This window comes from Oncorhynchus keta, chromosome 21 (genome assembly GCF_023373465.1).
Source record: "Oncorhynchus keta strain PuntledgeMale-10-30-2019 chromosome 21, Oket_V2, whole genome shotgun sequence".
In the NCBI taxonomy this organism is placed as follows: Eukaryota; Metazoa; Chordata; class Actinopteri; order Salmoniformes; family Salmonidae; genus Oncorhynchus; species Oncorhynchus keta.
This window is the reverse complement of record NC_068441.1, coordinates 47,435,398-47,452,239: the sequence shown is the minus strand read 5'-3', so window position 1 is coordinate 47,452,239 and position 16,842 is coordinate 47,435,398. Positions and strand designations below refer to the sequence as shown.

The following is a 16,842-nucleotide window of genomic DNA, read 5'->3' as shown; positions in this document are numbered from 1 at the left end:
TCTCTAGTCCATCTCTCCTTCTCTCTCTTCTCTAGTCCATATCTCCTCTCTTCTCTAGTCCATCTCTCCTTTCTCCTCTAGTCCATCTCTCCTTCTCTTCTTCTCTAGTCCATCTCTCCTCTCTTCTCTTCTCTAGTCCATATCTCCTCTCGTCTCTAGTCCATATCTCCTCTCTTCTCTTCTCTAGTCCATCTCTCCTCTCTTCTCTTCTCTAGTCCATATCTCCTCTCTTCTCTTCTCTAGTCCATCTCTCTCTCTTCTCTTCTCTAGTCCATCTCTCCTCTCTTCTCTAGTCCATCTCTCCTCTCTTCTCTTCTCTAGTCCATCTCTCCTCTCTTCTCCAGTCCATCTCTCCTCTCTTCTCTAGTCCATCTCTCCTCTCTTCTCTAGTCTGTCTCTCCTCTCTTCTCTAGTCCATCTCTCCTCTCTTCTCTAGTCCATATCTCCTCTCTTCTCTAGTCCATCTCTCCTCTCTTCTCTAGTCCATCTCTCTTCTCTAGTCCATCTCTACTCTCTCTTGTCTAGTCCATCTCTCTTCTCTAGTCCATCTCTCCTCTCTTCTCTAGTCCATCTCTCCTCTTTCTTCTCTAGTCCATCTCTCTTCTCTAGTCCATCTCTTCTTCTCTCTCTTCTCTAGTCCCTCTCTCCTCTCTTCTCTAGTCCATCTCTCCTTCTCTCTCTTCTCTAGTCCATATCTCCTCTCTTCTCTAGTCCATCTCTCCTCTCTCCTCTAGTCCATCTCTCCTTCTCTCTCTTCTCTAGTCCATATCTCCTCTCTTCTCTAGTCCATCTCTCCTCTCTTCTCTAGTCCATCTCTCCTCTCTCTTCTCTAGTCCATCTCTCTTCTCTAGTCCATCTCTCCTCTCTTCTCTAGTCCATCTCTCCTCTCTCTTCTCTAGTCCATCTCTCTTCTCTAGTCCATCTCTCCTTCTCTCTCTTCTCTAGTCCATCTCTCCTCTCTTCTCTTCTCTAGTCCATATCTCCTCTCTTCTCTAGTCCATATCTCCTCTCTTCTCTTCTCTAGTCCATATCTCCTCTCTTCTCTTCTCTAGTCCATCTCTCCTCTCTTCTCTTCTCTAGTCCATCTCTCCTCTCTTCTCTAGTCCATCTCTCCTCTCTTCTCTAGTCCATCTCTCCTCTCTTCTCTTCTCTAGTCCATCTCTCCTCTCTTCTCTAGTCCATCTCTCCTCTCTTCTCTAGTCCGTCTCTCCTGTCTTCTCTAGTCCATATCTCCTCTCTTCTCTAGTCCATCTATCCTCTCTTCTCTAGTCCATCTCTCTTCTCTAGAACATCTCTCCTCTCTTCTCTAGTCCATCTCTTCTCTCTTTCTCTAGTCCATCTCTCCTCTCTTCTCTTCTCTAGTCCATCTCTCCTCTCTTCTCTAGTCCATCTCTCCTCTCTCTTCTCTAGTCCATCTCTCTTCTCTAGTCCATCTCTCCTCTCTTCTATAGTCCATCTCTCCTCTCTCTTCTCTAGTCCATCTCTCTTCTCTAGTCCATCTCTCCTTCTCTCTCTTCTCTAGTCCATCTCTCCCCTCTTCTCTAGTCCATCTCTCCTTCTCTCTCTTCTCTAGTCCATATCTCCTCTCTTCTCTAGTCCATCTCTCCTCTCTCCTCTAGTCCATCTCTCCTTCTCTCTCTTCTCTAGTCCATATCTCCTCTCTTCTCTAGTCCATCTCTCCTCTCTTCTCTAGTCCATCTCACCTCTCTCTCTAGTCCATCTCTCCTCTCTCTTCTCTAGTCCCTCTATGTTCTCTAGTCCATCTCTCTTCTCTAGTCCATCTCTCCTCTCTCTCTAGTCCATCTCTCCTCTCTCTTCTCTAGTCCATCTCTCTTCTCTAGTCCATCTCTCCTCTCTTCTCTAGTCCATCTCTCCTCTCTCTTCTCTAGTCCATCTCTCTTCTCTAGTCCATCTCTCCTCTCCTCCTCTAGTCCATCTCTCCTTCTCTCTCTTCTCTAGTCCATCTCTCCTTCTCTCTCTTCTCTAGTCCATCTCTCCTCTCTTCTCTAGTCCATCTCTCCTTCTCTCTCTTCTCTAGTCCATATCTCCTCTCTTCTCTAGTCCATCTCTCCTTTCTCCTCTAGTCCATCTCTCCTCTCTCTCTTCTCTAGTCCATCTCTCCTCTCTTCTCTTCTCTAGTCCATATCTCCTCTCGTCTCTAGTCCATATCTCCTCTCTTCTCTTCTCTAGTCCATCTCTCCTCTCTTCTCTTCTCTAGTCCATCTCTCCTCTCTTCTCTTCTCTAGTCCATCTCTCCTCTCTTCTCTAGTCCATCTCTCCTCTCTTCTCTGCTCTAGTCCATCTCTCCTCTCTTCTCCAGTCCATCTCTCCTCTCTTCTCTAGTCCATCTCTCCTCTCTTCTCTAGTCTGTCTCTCCTCTCTTCTCTAGTCCATCTCTCCTCTCTTCTCTAGTCCATATCTCCTCTCTTCTCTAGTCCATCTCTCCTCTCTTCTCTAGTCCATCTCTCTTCTCTAGTCCATCTCTCCTTCTCTCTCTTCTCTAGTCCATCTCTCCTCTCTTCTCTAGTCCATCTCTTCTCTCTTCTCTAGTCCATCTCTCCTCTCTTCTCTTCTCTAGTCCATCTCTCCTCTCTTCTCTAGTCCATCTCTCCTCTCTCTTCTCTAGTCCATCTCTCTTCTCTAGTCCATCTCTCCTCTCTTCTATAGTCCATCTCTCCTCTCTCTTCTCTAGTCCATCTCTCTTCTCTAGTCCATCTCTCCTTCTCTCTCTTCTCTAGTCCATCTCTCCTCTCTTCTCTAGTCCATCTCTCCTTCTCTCTCTTCTCTAGTCCATATCTCCTCTCTTCTCTAGTCCATCTCTCCTCTCTCTTCTCTAGTCCATCTCTCCTCTCTCTCTTCTCTAGTCCATATCTCCTCTCTTCTCTTCTCGAGTCCATCTCTCCTCTCTTCTCTTCTCTAGTCTCTAGTCCATCTCTCCTCTCTTCTCTAGTCCGTCTCTCCTCTCTTCTCTAGTCCCTCTATCTTCTCTAGTCCATCTCTCTTCTCTAGTCCATCTCTCCTCTCTTCTCTAGTCCATCTCTCCTCTCTCTTCTCTAGTCCATCTCTCTTCTCTAGTCCATCTCTCCTCTCCTCCTCTAGTCCATCTCTCCTTCTCTCTCTTCTCTAGTCCATCTCTCCTTCTCTCTCTTCTCTAGTCCATCTCTCCTCTCTTCTCTAGTCCATCTCTCCTTCTCTCTCTTCTCTAGTCCATCTCTCCTTCTCTCTCTTCTCTATTCCATCTCTCCTCTCTTCTCTAGTCCATCTCTCCTTTTCTCTCTTCTCTAGTCCATATCTCCTCTCTTCTCTAGTCCATCTCTCCTTTCTCCTCTAGTCCATCTCTCCTTCCCTCTCTTCTCTAGTCCATCTCTCCTCTCTTCTCTTCTCTAGTCCATATCTCCTCTCGTCTCTAGTCCATATCTCCTCTCTTCTCTTCTCTAGTCCATCTCTCCTCTCTTCTCTTCTCTAGTCCATATCTCCTCTCTTCTCTTCTCTAGTCCATCTCTCCTCTCTTCTCTTCTCTAGTCCATCTCTCCTCTCTTCTCTTCTCTAGTCCATCTCTCCTCTCTTCTCTAGTCCATCTCTCCTCTCTTCTCTTCTCTAGTCCATCTCTCTCTCTTCTCAGTCCATCTCTCCTCTCTTCTCTAGTCCATCTCTCCTCTCTTCTCTAGTCTGTCTCTCCTCTCTTCTCTAGTCCATCTCTCCTCTCTTCTCTTGTCCATATCTCCTCTCTTCTCTAGTCCATCTATCCTCTCTTCTCTAGTCCATCTCTCTTCTCTAGTCCATCTCTCCTCTCTTCTATAGTCCATCTCTTCTCTCTTCTCTAGTCCATCTCTCCTCTCTCTTCTCTAGTCCATCTCTCTTCTCTAGTCCATCTCTCCTCTCTTCTCTAGTCCATCTCTCTTCTCTAGTCCATCTCTTCTTCTCTCTCTTCTCTAGTCCCTCTCTCCTCTCTTCTCTAGTCCATCTCTCCTTCTCTCTCTTCTCTAGTCCATATCTCCTCTCTTCTCTAGTCCATCTCTCCTCTCTCCTCTAGTCCATCTCTCCTTCTCTCTCTTCTCTAGTCCATATCTCCTCTCTTCTCTAGTCCATCTCTCCTCTCTTCTCTAGTCCATCTCTCCTCTCTCTTCTCTAGTCCCTCTCTCTTCTCTAGTCCATCTCTCTTCTCTAGTCCCTCTCTCTTCTCTAGTCCATCTCTCTTCTCTAGTCCATCTCTCCTCTCTCTTCTCTAGTCCATCTCTCTTCTCTAGTCCATCTCTCCTTCTCTCTCTTCTCTAGTCCATCTCTCCTCTCTTCTCTAGTCCATCTCTCCTCTCTTCTCTAGTCCATCTCTCCTTCTCTCTCTTCTCTAGTCCATATCTCCTCTCTTCTCTAGTCCATCTCTCCTCTCTTCTCTAGTCCATCTCTCCTCTCTTCTCTAGTCCATCTCTCCTCTCTCTTCTCTAGTCCCTCTATCTTCTCTAGTCCATCTCTCTTCTCTAGTCCATCTCTCCTCTCTTCTCTAGTCCATCTCTCCTCTCTCTTCTCTAGTCCATCTCTCTTCTCTAGTCCATCTCTCCTCTCCTCCTCTAGTCCATCTCTCCTTCTCTCTCTTCTCTAGTCCATATCTCCTCTCTTCTCTAGTCCATCTCTCCTTCTCTCTCTTCTCTAGTCCATCTCTCCTTCTCTCTCTTCTCTAGTCCATCTCTCCTTCTCTCTCTTCTCTAGTCCATCTCTCCTCTCTTCTCTAGTCCATCTCTCCTTCTCTCTCTTCTCTAGTCCATATCTCCTCTCTTCTCTAGTCCATCTCTCCTTTCTCCTCTAGTCCATCTCTCCTCTCTCTCTTCTCTAGTCCATCTCTCCTCTCTTCTCTTCTCTAGTCCATATCTCCTCTCGTCTCTAGTCCATATCTCCTCTCTTCTCTTCTCTAGTCCATCTCTCCTCTCTTCTCTTCTCTAGTCCATATCTCCTCTCTTCTCTTCTCTAGTCCATCTCTCCTCTCTTCTCTTCTCTAGTCCATCTCTCCTCTCTTCTCTTCTCTAGTCCATCTCTCCTCTCTTCTCTAGTCCATCTCTCCTCTCTTCTCTTCTCTAGTCCATCTCTCCTCTCTTCTCCAGTCCATCTCTCCTCTCTTCTCTAGTCCATCTCTCCTCTCTTCTCTAGTCTGTCTCTCCTCTCTTCTCTAGTCCATCTCTCCTCTCTTCTCTTGTCCATATCTCCTCTCTTCTCTAGTCCATCTATCCTCTCTTCTCTAGTCCATCTCTCTTCTCTAGTCCATCTCTCCTCTCTTCTATAGTCCATCTCTTCTCTCTTCTCTAGTCCATCTCTCCTCTCTCTTCTCTAGTCCATCTCTCTTCTCTAGTCCATCTCTCCTCTCTTCTCTAGTCCATCTCTCCTTCTCTCTCTTCTCTAGTCCATCTCTCTTTCTTCTCTTCTCTAGTCCATATCTCCTCTCTTCTCTTCTCTAGTCCATATCTCCTCTCTTCTCTTCTCTTCTCTAGTCCATCTCTCCTTCTCTTCTCTTCTCTAGTCCATCTCTCCTTCTCTCTCTCTTCTCTAGTCCATCTCTCCTCTCTTCTCTAGTCCATCTCTCCTCTCTTCTCTAGTCTGTCTCTCCTCTCTTCTCTAGTCCATCTCCTCTCTCTTCTCTTGTCCATATCTCCTCTCTTCTCTAGTCCATCTATCCTCTCTTCTCTAGTCCATCTCTTCTCTCTTCTCTAGTCCATCTCTACTCTCTCTTCTCTAGTCCATCTCTCTTCTCTAGTCCATCTCTCCTCTCTTCTCTAGTCCATCTCTCCTCTTTCTTCTCTAGTCCATCTCTCTTCTCTAGTCCATCTCTTCTTCTCTCTCTTCTCTAGTCCCTCTCTCCTCTCTTCTCTAGTCCATCTCTCCTTCTCTCTCTTCTCTAGTCCATATCTCCTTCTTCTCTAGTCCATCTCCTCTCTCTCTCTAGTCCATCTCTCCTTCTTCTCTCTCTTCTCTAGTCCATATCTCCTCTCTTCTCTAGTCCATATCTCCTCTCTTTCTCTTCTCTAGTCCATCTCTCTCCTCTCTTCTCTAGTCCATCTCTCCTCTCTTCTCTAGTCCATCTCTCCTCTCTTCTTGTGAGTCCGTCTCTCCTCTCTTCTCTAGTCCATATCTCCTCTCTTCTCTAGTCCATCTCTCCTCTCTTCTCTTCTCTAGTCCATCTCTCCTCTCTTCTCTAGTCCATCTCTCCTCTCTTCTCTAGTCCATCTCTCCTCTTTTCTCTAGTCCGTCTCTCCTCTCTCTCTAGTCCATCTCTCTCTTTTCTTAGTCCTCCTCACTTCTCTAGTCCATCTCTCCTCTCTTCTTTAGTCCATCTCTCTTCTAGATCCATCTCTCCTTCTATCTCTTCTGGGGGCCATCTCTCCTTCTCTCTCTTCTCTAGTCCATCTCTCTCTTCTCTTCTCTAGTCCATATCTCCTCTCTCTTCTCTAGTCCATATCTCCTCTCTCTCTTCTCTAGTCCATCTCTCCTTCTCTCTCTTCTCTAGTCCATCTCTCCTTCTCTCTCTTCTCTAGTCCATCTCTCCTCTCTTCTTCTCTAGTCCATCTCTCCTCTCTCTTCTCTAGTCCATCTCTCTTCTCTAGTCCATCTCTCCTTCTCTCTCTTCTCTAGTCCATCTCTCTTCTCTCTCTTCTAGTCCATCTCTCCTTTCTTCTCTCTCTAGTCCATATCTCCTCTCTTCTCTTCTCTAGTCCATATCTCTTCTCTTCTCTTCTCTCTAGTCCATCTCTCTTCTCTTCTCTTCTCAGTCCATCTCTCCTTCTCTCTCTTCTCTAGTCCATCTTCTCTCTTCTCTAGTCCATCTCTCCTCTCTTCTTGGTAGTCTGTCTCTCCTCTCTTCTCTAGTCCATCTCTCCTCTCTTCTCTAGTCCATCTCTCCTCTTCTTCTCCTAGTCCATCTCTCCTCTCTTCTCTAGTCCATCTCTTTTATAGTCCATCTCTCCTTCTCTCTCTTCTCTAGTCCATCTCTCCTTCTCTCTTTTCTCTAGTCCATCTCTCCTTCCTTTCTTCTCTTCTCTAGTCCATATCTCCTCTCTTCTCTTCTCTAGTCCATATCTCCTCTCTTCTCTTCTCTTCTCTAGTCCATCTCTCCTTCTCTTCTCTTCTCTAGTCCATCTCTCCTTCTCTCTCTTCTCTAGTCCATCTCTCCTCTCTTTCTCTCTAGTCCATCTCTCCTCTTTCTCTAGTCTGTCTCTCCTCTCTTCTCTAGTCCATCTCTCCTCTCTTCTCTTGTCCATATCTCCTCTCTTCTCTAGTCCATCTATCCTCTCTTCTCTAGTCCATCTCTTCTCTCTTCTCTAGTCCATCTCTTCTAGTCCATCTCTCCTCTCTTCTCTAGTCCATCTCTCCTCTTTCTTCTCTAGTCCATCTCTCTTCTCTAGTCCATCTCTTCTTCTCTCTCTTCTCTAGTCCCTCTCTCCTCTCTTCTCTAGTCCATCTCTCCTTCTCTCTCTTCTCTAGTCCATATCTCCTCTCTTCTCTAGTCCATCTCTCCTCTCTCCTCTAGTCCATCTCTCCTTCTCTCTCTCTAGTCCATATCTCCTCTCTTCTCTAGTCCATATCTCCTCTCTTCTCTTCTCTAGTCCATCTCTCCTCTCTTCTCTAGTCCATCTCTCCTCTCTTCTCTAGTCCATCTCTCTCTCTCTTCTTCTCTAGTCCGTCTCCTCCTCTCTTCTCTAGTCCATATCTCCTCTCTTCTCTATCCATCTCTCCTCTCTTCTCTTCTCTAGTCCATCTCTCCTCTCTTCTCTAGTCCATCTCTCCTCTCTTCTCTAGTCCATCTCTCCTCTTTTCTCTAGTCCGTCTCTCCTCTCTTCTCTAGTCCATCTCTCTTCTCTAGTCCATCTCTCCTCTCTTCTCTAGTCCATCTCTCCCTCTCTCTTCTCTAGTCCATCTCTTCTCTCTAGTCCATCTCTCCTTCTCTCTCTTCTCTAGTCCATCTCTCCTTCTCTCTCTTCTCTAGTCCATCTCCCTTTCTTCTCTTCTCTAGTCCATATCTCCTCTCTTTCTCTTCTCTAGTCCATATCTCCTCTCTTCTCTTCTCTAGTCCATCTCTCCTTCTCTCTCTTCTCTAGTCCATCTCTCCTTCTCTCTCTTCTCTAGTCCATCTCTCTCTCTTCTCTAGTCCATCTCTCCTTCTCTCTCTTCTCTAGTCCATCTCTCCTCTCTTCTCTTCTCTAGTCCATATCTCCTCTCTTCACTAGTCCATATCTCCTCTTTCTCTTCTCTAGTCCATCTCTCCTCTCTTCTTTCTCTAGTCTCTAGTCCATCTCTCCTCTTCTCTAGTCCATATCTCCTCTCTTCTCTTCTCTAGTCCATCTCTCCTTCTCTCTCTTCTCTAGTCCATCTCTCCTCTCTTCTCTAGTCCATCTCTCTTCTTCTTTACTTTTTTTCAAACTACGTTCTCTCTCTTCCTACCTCCACATCTCTGTTGTAACTCCTCCTCCTCCTCCTCCTCCTCCTCCTCCTCCTCCTCCTCCTCCCCAGTGTGGGTTCTTCAAGCGTACAGAGCGCCGCCCGCAGTATGAAACAGAGTACTACCACGCCCACATGCATGCTCAGCCCTCTGAGGTTGAGAAGCAGGCGTCAGACCAATAGGTTCCTGCCCTCTCCTCTCTCCAAGTGGTAAAGCCATGCACCCTAGCCTGCTCTGCACCTTGGCCTGCTCTGCACCTTGGCCTGCTCTGTACCGGTCTGTCAGTTCTGTGACTTTGCCTGAGTTGTGGTCTGTAGACCTCTGTATACCTGAAACAAGTTCATCCTGGCATTGTAGAAAGTTGATTACATGTTCTCTTCCTGATGAGATTGTCCTTCCTGTTCTATTCATGAATAATCGAATTTCATCTGGTCATATGTATCCTGATTAGATTAGGTTAGAATGCCAGAATGAACTTGTTTCTTGTTTCTCACAAAATGGCGAGTGAGTTGTCAGCATATGCGTGTTATGCTGTGTGGTGTGTTTACTTTGCTTGTTGTGTGTCCTGTTTTATTCAAACTTTATGCACATCAACTGGATGTTTTTGGCTTTTGTGGCACATGTACAATGTTTCATAATCAGCAACCAACAATCTTCCTTGGGTTGCATAGCAACATCAACCTAGTCTGTCTCTCTCTCTCCTTTCCGATATATATATATATATATATATATATATATATATATATATATATATATATATATATCTATATATATCTATATTTATTTCGCTCTCTCATATATATATCATCTCTCTCTCTATCTCTCTCTCTCTCTCTCTCTCTCTCTCTCTCTATCTCTCTCTCTCTCTCTCTCTCTCTCTCTCTCTCTCTCTCTCTCTCTCTCTCTCTCTCTCTCTCTCTCTCTCTCTCTCACACACACAGTGTGGTTTCTTCCGTCGGGTCCAGTATGAAGACAAAGTTCCTCAGTACCATGCTGTGAAGATCCCCCGTCAAGACCGGCCCCAGTTCCAGCAGAAGGCAGGGATCCTCCAGAAGAAGGAGTGGGCCACACACTGGAGCGACGGAAGCTCCTGAACAACATCAACAAACAAGGACTAGAATAGCAGCAAACACCCATTCAACCCTATGGCACTCACTAACTCTTCAGTGGAACAAACGTGTGCAGACTGACTGTGTCACAACACTGTTGTGCACATTGAGGCTATGTCCCGATTAATCACCCTTCTTCTGAAGTGTGCACACTTCCCATCATGGATTTATCAATGGTGAAAACTGGCTCAAGCCGATGCTATTCTACTGTATTCTACTGTATTCTACTGTATTCTACTGTATTTTACTGTATTGTACTTTTAGAATGACTGGATCAATATTCTGAACTGCTACTGCTGACTGACTATCTGACTGACTATCTGACTGACTGACTATCTGACTGACTATCTGACTGACTATCTGACTGACTGACTATCTGACTGACTATCTGACTGACTATCTGACTGACTGACTATCTGACTGACTGACTGACTGACTGACTGACTGACTGACTATCTGACTGACTATCTGACTGACTGACTGACTGACTGACTGACTATCTGACTGACTATCTGACTGACTGACTATCTGACTGACTGACTGACTATCTGACTGACTGACTGACTGACTATCTGACTGACTGACTGACTATCTGACTGACTGACTATCTGACTGACTATCTGACTGATTATCTGACTGACTATCTGACTGACTGACTATCTGACTGACTGACTATCTGACTGACTATCTGACTGACTGACTATCTGACTGACTATCTGTCTGACTGACTATCTGACTGACTGACTATCTGACTGACTATCTGACTGACTATCTGACTGACTGACTATCTGACTGACTGACTATCTGACTGACTATCTGACTGACTGACTATCTGACTGACTATCTGACTGACTGACTATCTGACTGACTATCTGTCTGACTGACTATCTGACTGACTGACTATCTGACTGACTATCTGTCTGACTGACTATCTGTCTGACTGACTATCTGACTGACTATCTGTCTGACTGACTATCTGACTGACTATCTGACTGACTATCTGACTGACTATCTGTCTGACTGACTATCTGACTGACTATCTGTCTGACTGACTATCTGACTGACTGACTATCTGACTGACTATCTGTCTGACTGACTATCTGACTGACTGACTATCTGACTGACTATCTGACTGACTGACTATCTGACTGACTGACTATCTGACTGACTATCTGACTGACTGACTATCTGACTGACTATCTGTCTGACTGACTATCTGACTGACTATCTGTCTGACTGACTATCTGACTGACTGACTATCTGACTGACTATCTGTCTGACTGACTATCTGACTGACTGACTATCTGACTGACTATCTGTCTGACTGACTATCTGACTGACTATCTGTCTGACTGACTATCTGACTGACTGACTATCTGACTGACTATCTGTCTGACTGACTATCTGACTGACTATCTGTCAGACTGACTATCTGACTGACTGACTATCTGACTGACTATCTGTCTGACTGACTATCTGTCTGACTGACTATCTGACTGACTGACTATCTGACTGACTATCTGTCAGACTGACTATCTGACTGACTATCTGACAGACTGACTATCTGTCAGACTGACTATCTGTCTGACTGACTATCTGACTGACTATCTGACTGACTGACTATCTGTCTGACTGACTATCTGTCTGATTATCTGACTGACTGACTATCTGTCTGACTGACTATCTGACTGACTATCTGACTGACTATCTGTCTGACTGACTATCTGACTGACTATCTGACTGACTATCTGTCTGACTGACTATCTGACTGACTGACTATCTGACTGACTATCTGTCTGACTGACTATCTGACTGACTATCTGTCTGACTGACTATCTGTCTGACTGACTATCTGACTGACTATCTGACTGACTGACTATCTGACTGACTATCTGTCTGATTATCTGACTGACTGACTGACTATCTGACTGACTGACTATCTGACTGACTATCTGACTGACTGACTATCTGACTGACTATCTGACTGACTATCTGACTGACTGATTATCTGACTGACTATCTGACTGATTATCTGACTGACTGACTGACTGTCTGACTGACTGTCTGACTGATTATCTGACTGACTGACTGACTGACTGACTATCTGACTGACTATCTGACTGACTATCTGTCTGATTATCTGACTGACTGACTGACTATCTGACTGACTATCTGACTGACTGTCTGACTGACTATCTAACTGACTGACTATCTGACTGACTATCTGTCAGACTGACTATCTGTCAGACTGACTATCTGACTGACTGACTATCTGACTGACTATCTGTCTGACTGACTATCTGACTGACTATCTGTCAGACTGACTATCTGTCTGACTGACTATCTGACTGACTATCTGACAGACTGACTATCTGTCAGACTGACTATCTGTCTGACTGACTATCTGACTGACTATCTGTCTGACTGACTATCTGTCTGATTATCTGACTGACTGACTATCTGTCTGACTGACTATCTGTCTGACTGACTATCTGACTGACTATCTGACTGACTATCTGTCTGACTGACTATCTGACTGACTGACTATCTGACTGACTATCTGTCTGACTGACTATCTGACTGACTATCTGTCTGACTGACTATCTGACTGACTGACTATCTGACTGACTATCTGTCAGACTGACTATCTGACTGACTATCTGTCTGACTGACTATCTGTCTGACTGACTATCTGACTGACTATCTGACTGACTGACTATCTGACTGACTATCTGTCTGATTATCTGACTGACTGACTGACTATCTGACTGACTGACTATCTGACTGACTATCTGACTGACTGACTATCTGACTGACTATCTGACTGACTATCTGACTGACTGATTATCTGACTGACTATCTGACTGATTATCTGACTGACTGACTGACTGTCTGACTGACTGTCTGACTGATTATCTGACTGACTGACTGACTGACTGACTGACTATCTGACTGACTATCTGACTGACTATCTGACTGACTGATTATCTGACTGACTATCTGACTGACTATCTGACTGACTATCTGACTATCTGACTGACTATCTGACTGACTGTCTGACTGACTATCTGTCTGACTGACTATCTGACTGACTGACTGTCTGACTGACTATCTGACTGACTATCTGTCTGACTATCTGACTGACTATCTGTCTGATTATCTGACTGACTGACTATCTGACTGACTGTCTGACTGACTGTCTGACTGACTATCTGACTGACTGACTGACTGACTATCTGTCTGACTGACTATCTGTCTGACTGATTATCTGACTGACTGACTATCTGACTGACTATCTGACTGACTGTCTGACTGACTATCTGACTGACTGACTGACTGACTATCTGTCTGACTGACTATCTGACTGACTGACTGTCTGACTGACTATCTGACTGACTGACTATCTGACTGATTATCTGACTGATTATCTGACTGACTATCTGACTGACTGACTGTCTGACTGACTGACTGACTGATTATCTGACTGACTGACTGACTGACTGACTGTCTGACTGACTGACTGACTGATTATCTGACTGACTGTCTGACTGACTGACTGTCTGACTGATTATCTGACTGACTGACTGTCTGACTGACTGACTGATTATCTGACTGACTGACTGACTGACTGTCTGACTGACTGACTGATTATCTGACTGACTGTCTGACTGTCTGACTGATTATCTGACTGACTGACTGACTATCTGACTGACTGACTGACTATCTGACTGACTGACTGACTATCTGACTGACTGACTATCTGACTGACTGACTGTCTGACTGACTGACTGACTATCTGACTGACTGACTATCTGACTGACTGACTGACTATCTGACTGACTGACTGTCTGACTGATTATCTGACTGACTATCTGACTGACTGACTGTCTGACTGATTATCTGACTGACTGACTGACTGACTGTCTGACTGATTATCTGACTGACTGACTGACTGATTATCTGACTGACTGACTAACTAACCGGGGAGAATCCATATGTACCATGCCTTGCATTTGTTTTTTACAGACTGTAATACTGCACACAGACTTCTGACTCGATCAATACCAATCAGATTGATCAATACATATTGATAGACTGAACACTGACACTCAAATGGACTTCTACTGCTGTTTAGCGTTTTAATTTGAGTCACTGTAATACTACTGTTGATACAGCGCTAGAATGACAATGATCTGACAACACCAGCTCCCATTTCGATAAGACTGATCAGAACACATTAGTCTGTTGTCTTGTTGAAGTCCTTAGGGTCTTGTTCATTAGGACACACCATGGTAAAACGTTTTGCAACGGAAAACCAAAGCAAGTGTTTCTTACAAAGTTCAGATTGTCCCTTTCTGTTTTCTTCCATTTGATACCTAATGAACACTGCCCAGCCTTCTGACTGCAGCACTGCTATGGCCATAACATTGGAATGAGGTTGAATTGATTGTGTTGTGACTGTTTAGGCTGTAGTTTTGTTTTGTGTCGGTCGGCTGTGATGAACAGCCATTGAGGAATTCACAATAACAATCCACCACCTGAATAATGTTGAAAAACAACTTCAACGTTAACGACAATATCAACAGCTTCAGCTCATGGTAGGAGATATTAGATACAAACAAAGTTTATATTGTGGTTGAGTACCACATTGTTCAGGTACTTCACATATTCCCCTGCAGCCCCTTAGATGTCCTCAATAGTTTGAAACCTTGATGGGAAAGATGATTGTAAATAATAATTTATTACAGTTTGTATTTACATAAAGTGCCTTATGGCTTAATTCAAAAGAGAGAGAATTAATTGGTAGGAAGAGGATGATAATTAACTTTGGAGCTACTGAATGTTTACTGAAGGTTTACTGAAGGTTTACTGGAGGTTTACTAAAGCTTTACTGAAGGTTTACTGAAGGTTTACTAAAGGTTTACTAAAGGTTTACTGAAGGTTTACTGAAGGTTGAATAAAGGTTTACTGAAGGTTAAGGTTCATAATTTGCAGAGTGTTTCACGACACAGTTTAAAACCTTCAAGTAGGTCCTGGAGTTTTCTCTGGTCAGGTTACGTGGTCTGGAGAAACTCTTGGCCCCATCACCCCTGAAGTGAATGGATATGAGAAGTTGAGCAGTGAGACTATGGTGGAATATACAGTGCTGTACACACACTGAATATACAGCCCTGTACACAATGACTATACGGCCCTGTACACACAATGAATATACACAATGAATATACACAATGACTATACGTCCCTGTACACGTAATTAATATACGTCCCTGTTGTCTACTGGGCCTATGAGCATGTAGAGTCTACTTTGTGATTTAGAAATTGCTGGACAATCTTGTAATAAATGCATAAAAAATATATAGGTGTTGTTCAGCCTCATTTTTTTGGGGGTTGGTCCTTGTATTTCTGTCAAAATGCCTGAACCTGCTAAATGTCTTTTGGACACTAGATGGTGATAACACACTCTGGTTTGACTTGGCTTGGAAGGAGGGGATATACAGTACATATACAGTATACAAATCCCAAGAATACTTCAAATGTTTGTAAAAACTGTTGATATAGAAGAAAGTATTGCTTAGAGAATGTATGCAGAGGTATCCTTATTTAGAATAAATTGTACATTCAAAGTATGAAAGGATATGCTTTTTGTAATTGTAGACAGTATGGACTATGTAGTACTGAAAGACAGTTGGCTTTTGTTCCTGTTATCTTAGTTAAATAGAATTACCTGTATGGTTCAACGCACAGATAACAAAATGGCATTGACTGTTGATTTGTTCTAGTATGTTCTAGTATGTTCTGGTATATTCCGGTATGATCGGAGTATGTTTTCATTGAACTTTTATTTAACCAGGGTATTCTCATTGAGATAAAAATCACATTTCCAAGAGAGACCTGGACCAAGACAGCAGCAGCTTCAACACATACGTTTCAGACAGAAACAAGACATGGAGCAGAAGATCTGTCAGTATAACAAGCAGTGAAGAACATGTACACGACACAAGTCGGGAAGCATTAGGTCCTGTATGTAAAACTACTGGGCCATTACAGTATCAAAACTTCATCAGTGAAATAAAATGGTTCCTTATATAAAAGGCAATGCCGACTAAGTGACATCGGATGACAACTAGAAACAGCTACATGACTCAATCTGTTCATCTATTTCACCTTTGAACTCCTCCAGGGACACCAGGTCCAGGACATTTAGGTTGGCTTGGAGGGGCTGAGGGGCTGAGTACTGAAAGTTGAAAATACAGCTGTAGTGTTCGGGACTGTTACCTTAAAACAAGATCTGACATTTTATGTGTTTTCATTTCAAGCTAGAAGAGAGGTTGAGATAAAATGGCAGTTTTCCTGAAATTAATCTTATAAAAATAATATACCATCTGGGTTCTCCCCAAAAGAACGCAGGAGTGTCAATGCGACACCTTGTGGACTGGCTGAGGCACCTTGTGGACTGGCTGAGGCACCTTGTGGACTGGCTCCTCTCTCCTCTAGTCCATCTCTCCTTCTCTCTCTTCTCTAGTCCATATCTCCTCTCTTCTCTAGTCCATCTCTCCTCTCTTCTCTAGTCCATCTCTCCTCTCTTCTCTAGTCCATCTCTCCTCTCTTCTCTAGTCCCTCTCTCTTCTCTAGTCCATCTCTCTTTAAATCAAATTAAAGCCAGGCACCACACCCCAATACGGTATTTATTTTGGTCTACACACTGACAGGGCCCTACACACTGACAGGGCCCTACACACTGACAGGGCCCTACACACTGACAGGGCCCTACACACTGACAGGGCCCTACACACTGACAGGGCCCTACACACTGACAGGGCCCTACACACTGACAGGGCCCTACACACTGACAGGGCCCTACACACTGACAGGGCCCTACACACTGACAGGGCCCTACACACTGACAGGGCCCTACACACTCACAGGGCCCTACACACTGACAGGGCCCTACACACTGACAGGGCCCTACACACTCACAGGGCCCTACACACTGACAGGGCCCTACACACTACACACTGACAGGGCCCTACACACTCACAGGGCCCTACACACTCACATGGCCCTACACACTGACAGGGCCCTACACACTGACAGGGCCCTACACACTGACAGGGTCCTACACACTGACAGGGCCCTACACACTGACAGGGCCCTACACACTGACAGGGCCCTACACACTCACAGGGCCCTACACACTGACAGGGCCCTACACACTCACATACATTTATACTGACTCTACACCCACCCACTCACATACATTTATACTGACTCAACACACACCCACTCACATACATTTATACTGACTCTACA

General features: G+C 44.6%; 1 protein-coding gene and 1 long non-coding RNA gene across 4 annotated transcripts in view; both read left to right on the top strand.

Moving 5' to 3' along the window:
- LOC118399726 (integrin alpha-7) overlaps positions 1-12,884 on the top strand; it is a 92,124-nt gene extending 79,240 nt beyond the window's left edge. For 2 of the 3 annotated variants that reach the window (XM_052474058.1, XM_052474057.1), the window contains exon 22: positions 9,361-12,884. In XM_052474058.1, coding sequence (XP_052330018.1) covers positions 9,361-9,513 — 153 coding nt within the window. In that variant the 3' untranslated portion in view covers positions 9,514-12,884. Of the gene's footprint in view, positions 1-8,490; positions 8,629-9,360 lie in introns of all 3 variants that reach the window. The other variant, XM_052474059.1, reaches the window with a different exon arrangement.
- Positions 12,885-14,369: 1,485 nt separating this feature from the next.
- Positions 14,370-14,886, top strand: LOC118400625 (uncharacterized). The gene is made up of 2 exons (XR_008074657.1): positions 14,370-14,403; positions 14,448-14,886. It is a non-coding gene; the product is annotated as an uncharacterized LOC118400625 (long non-coding RNA).
- The last annotated feature ends 1,956 nt before the right edge of the window (positions 14,887-16,842 follow it).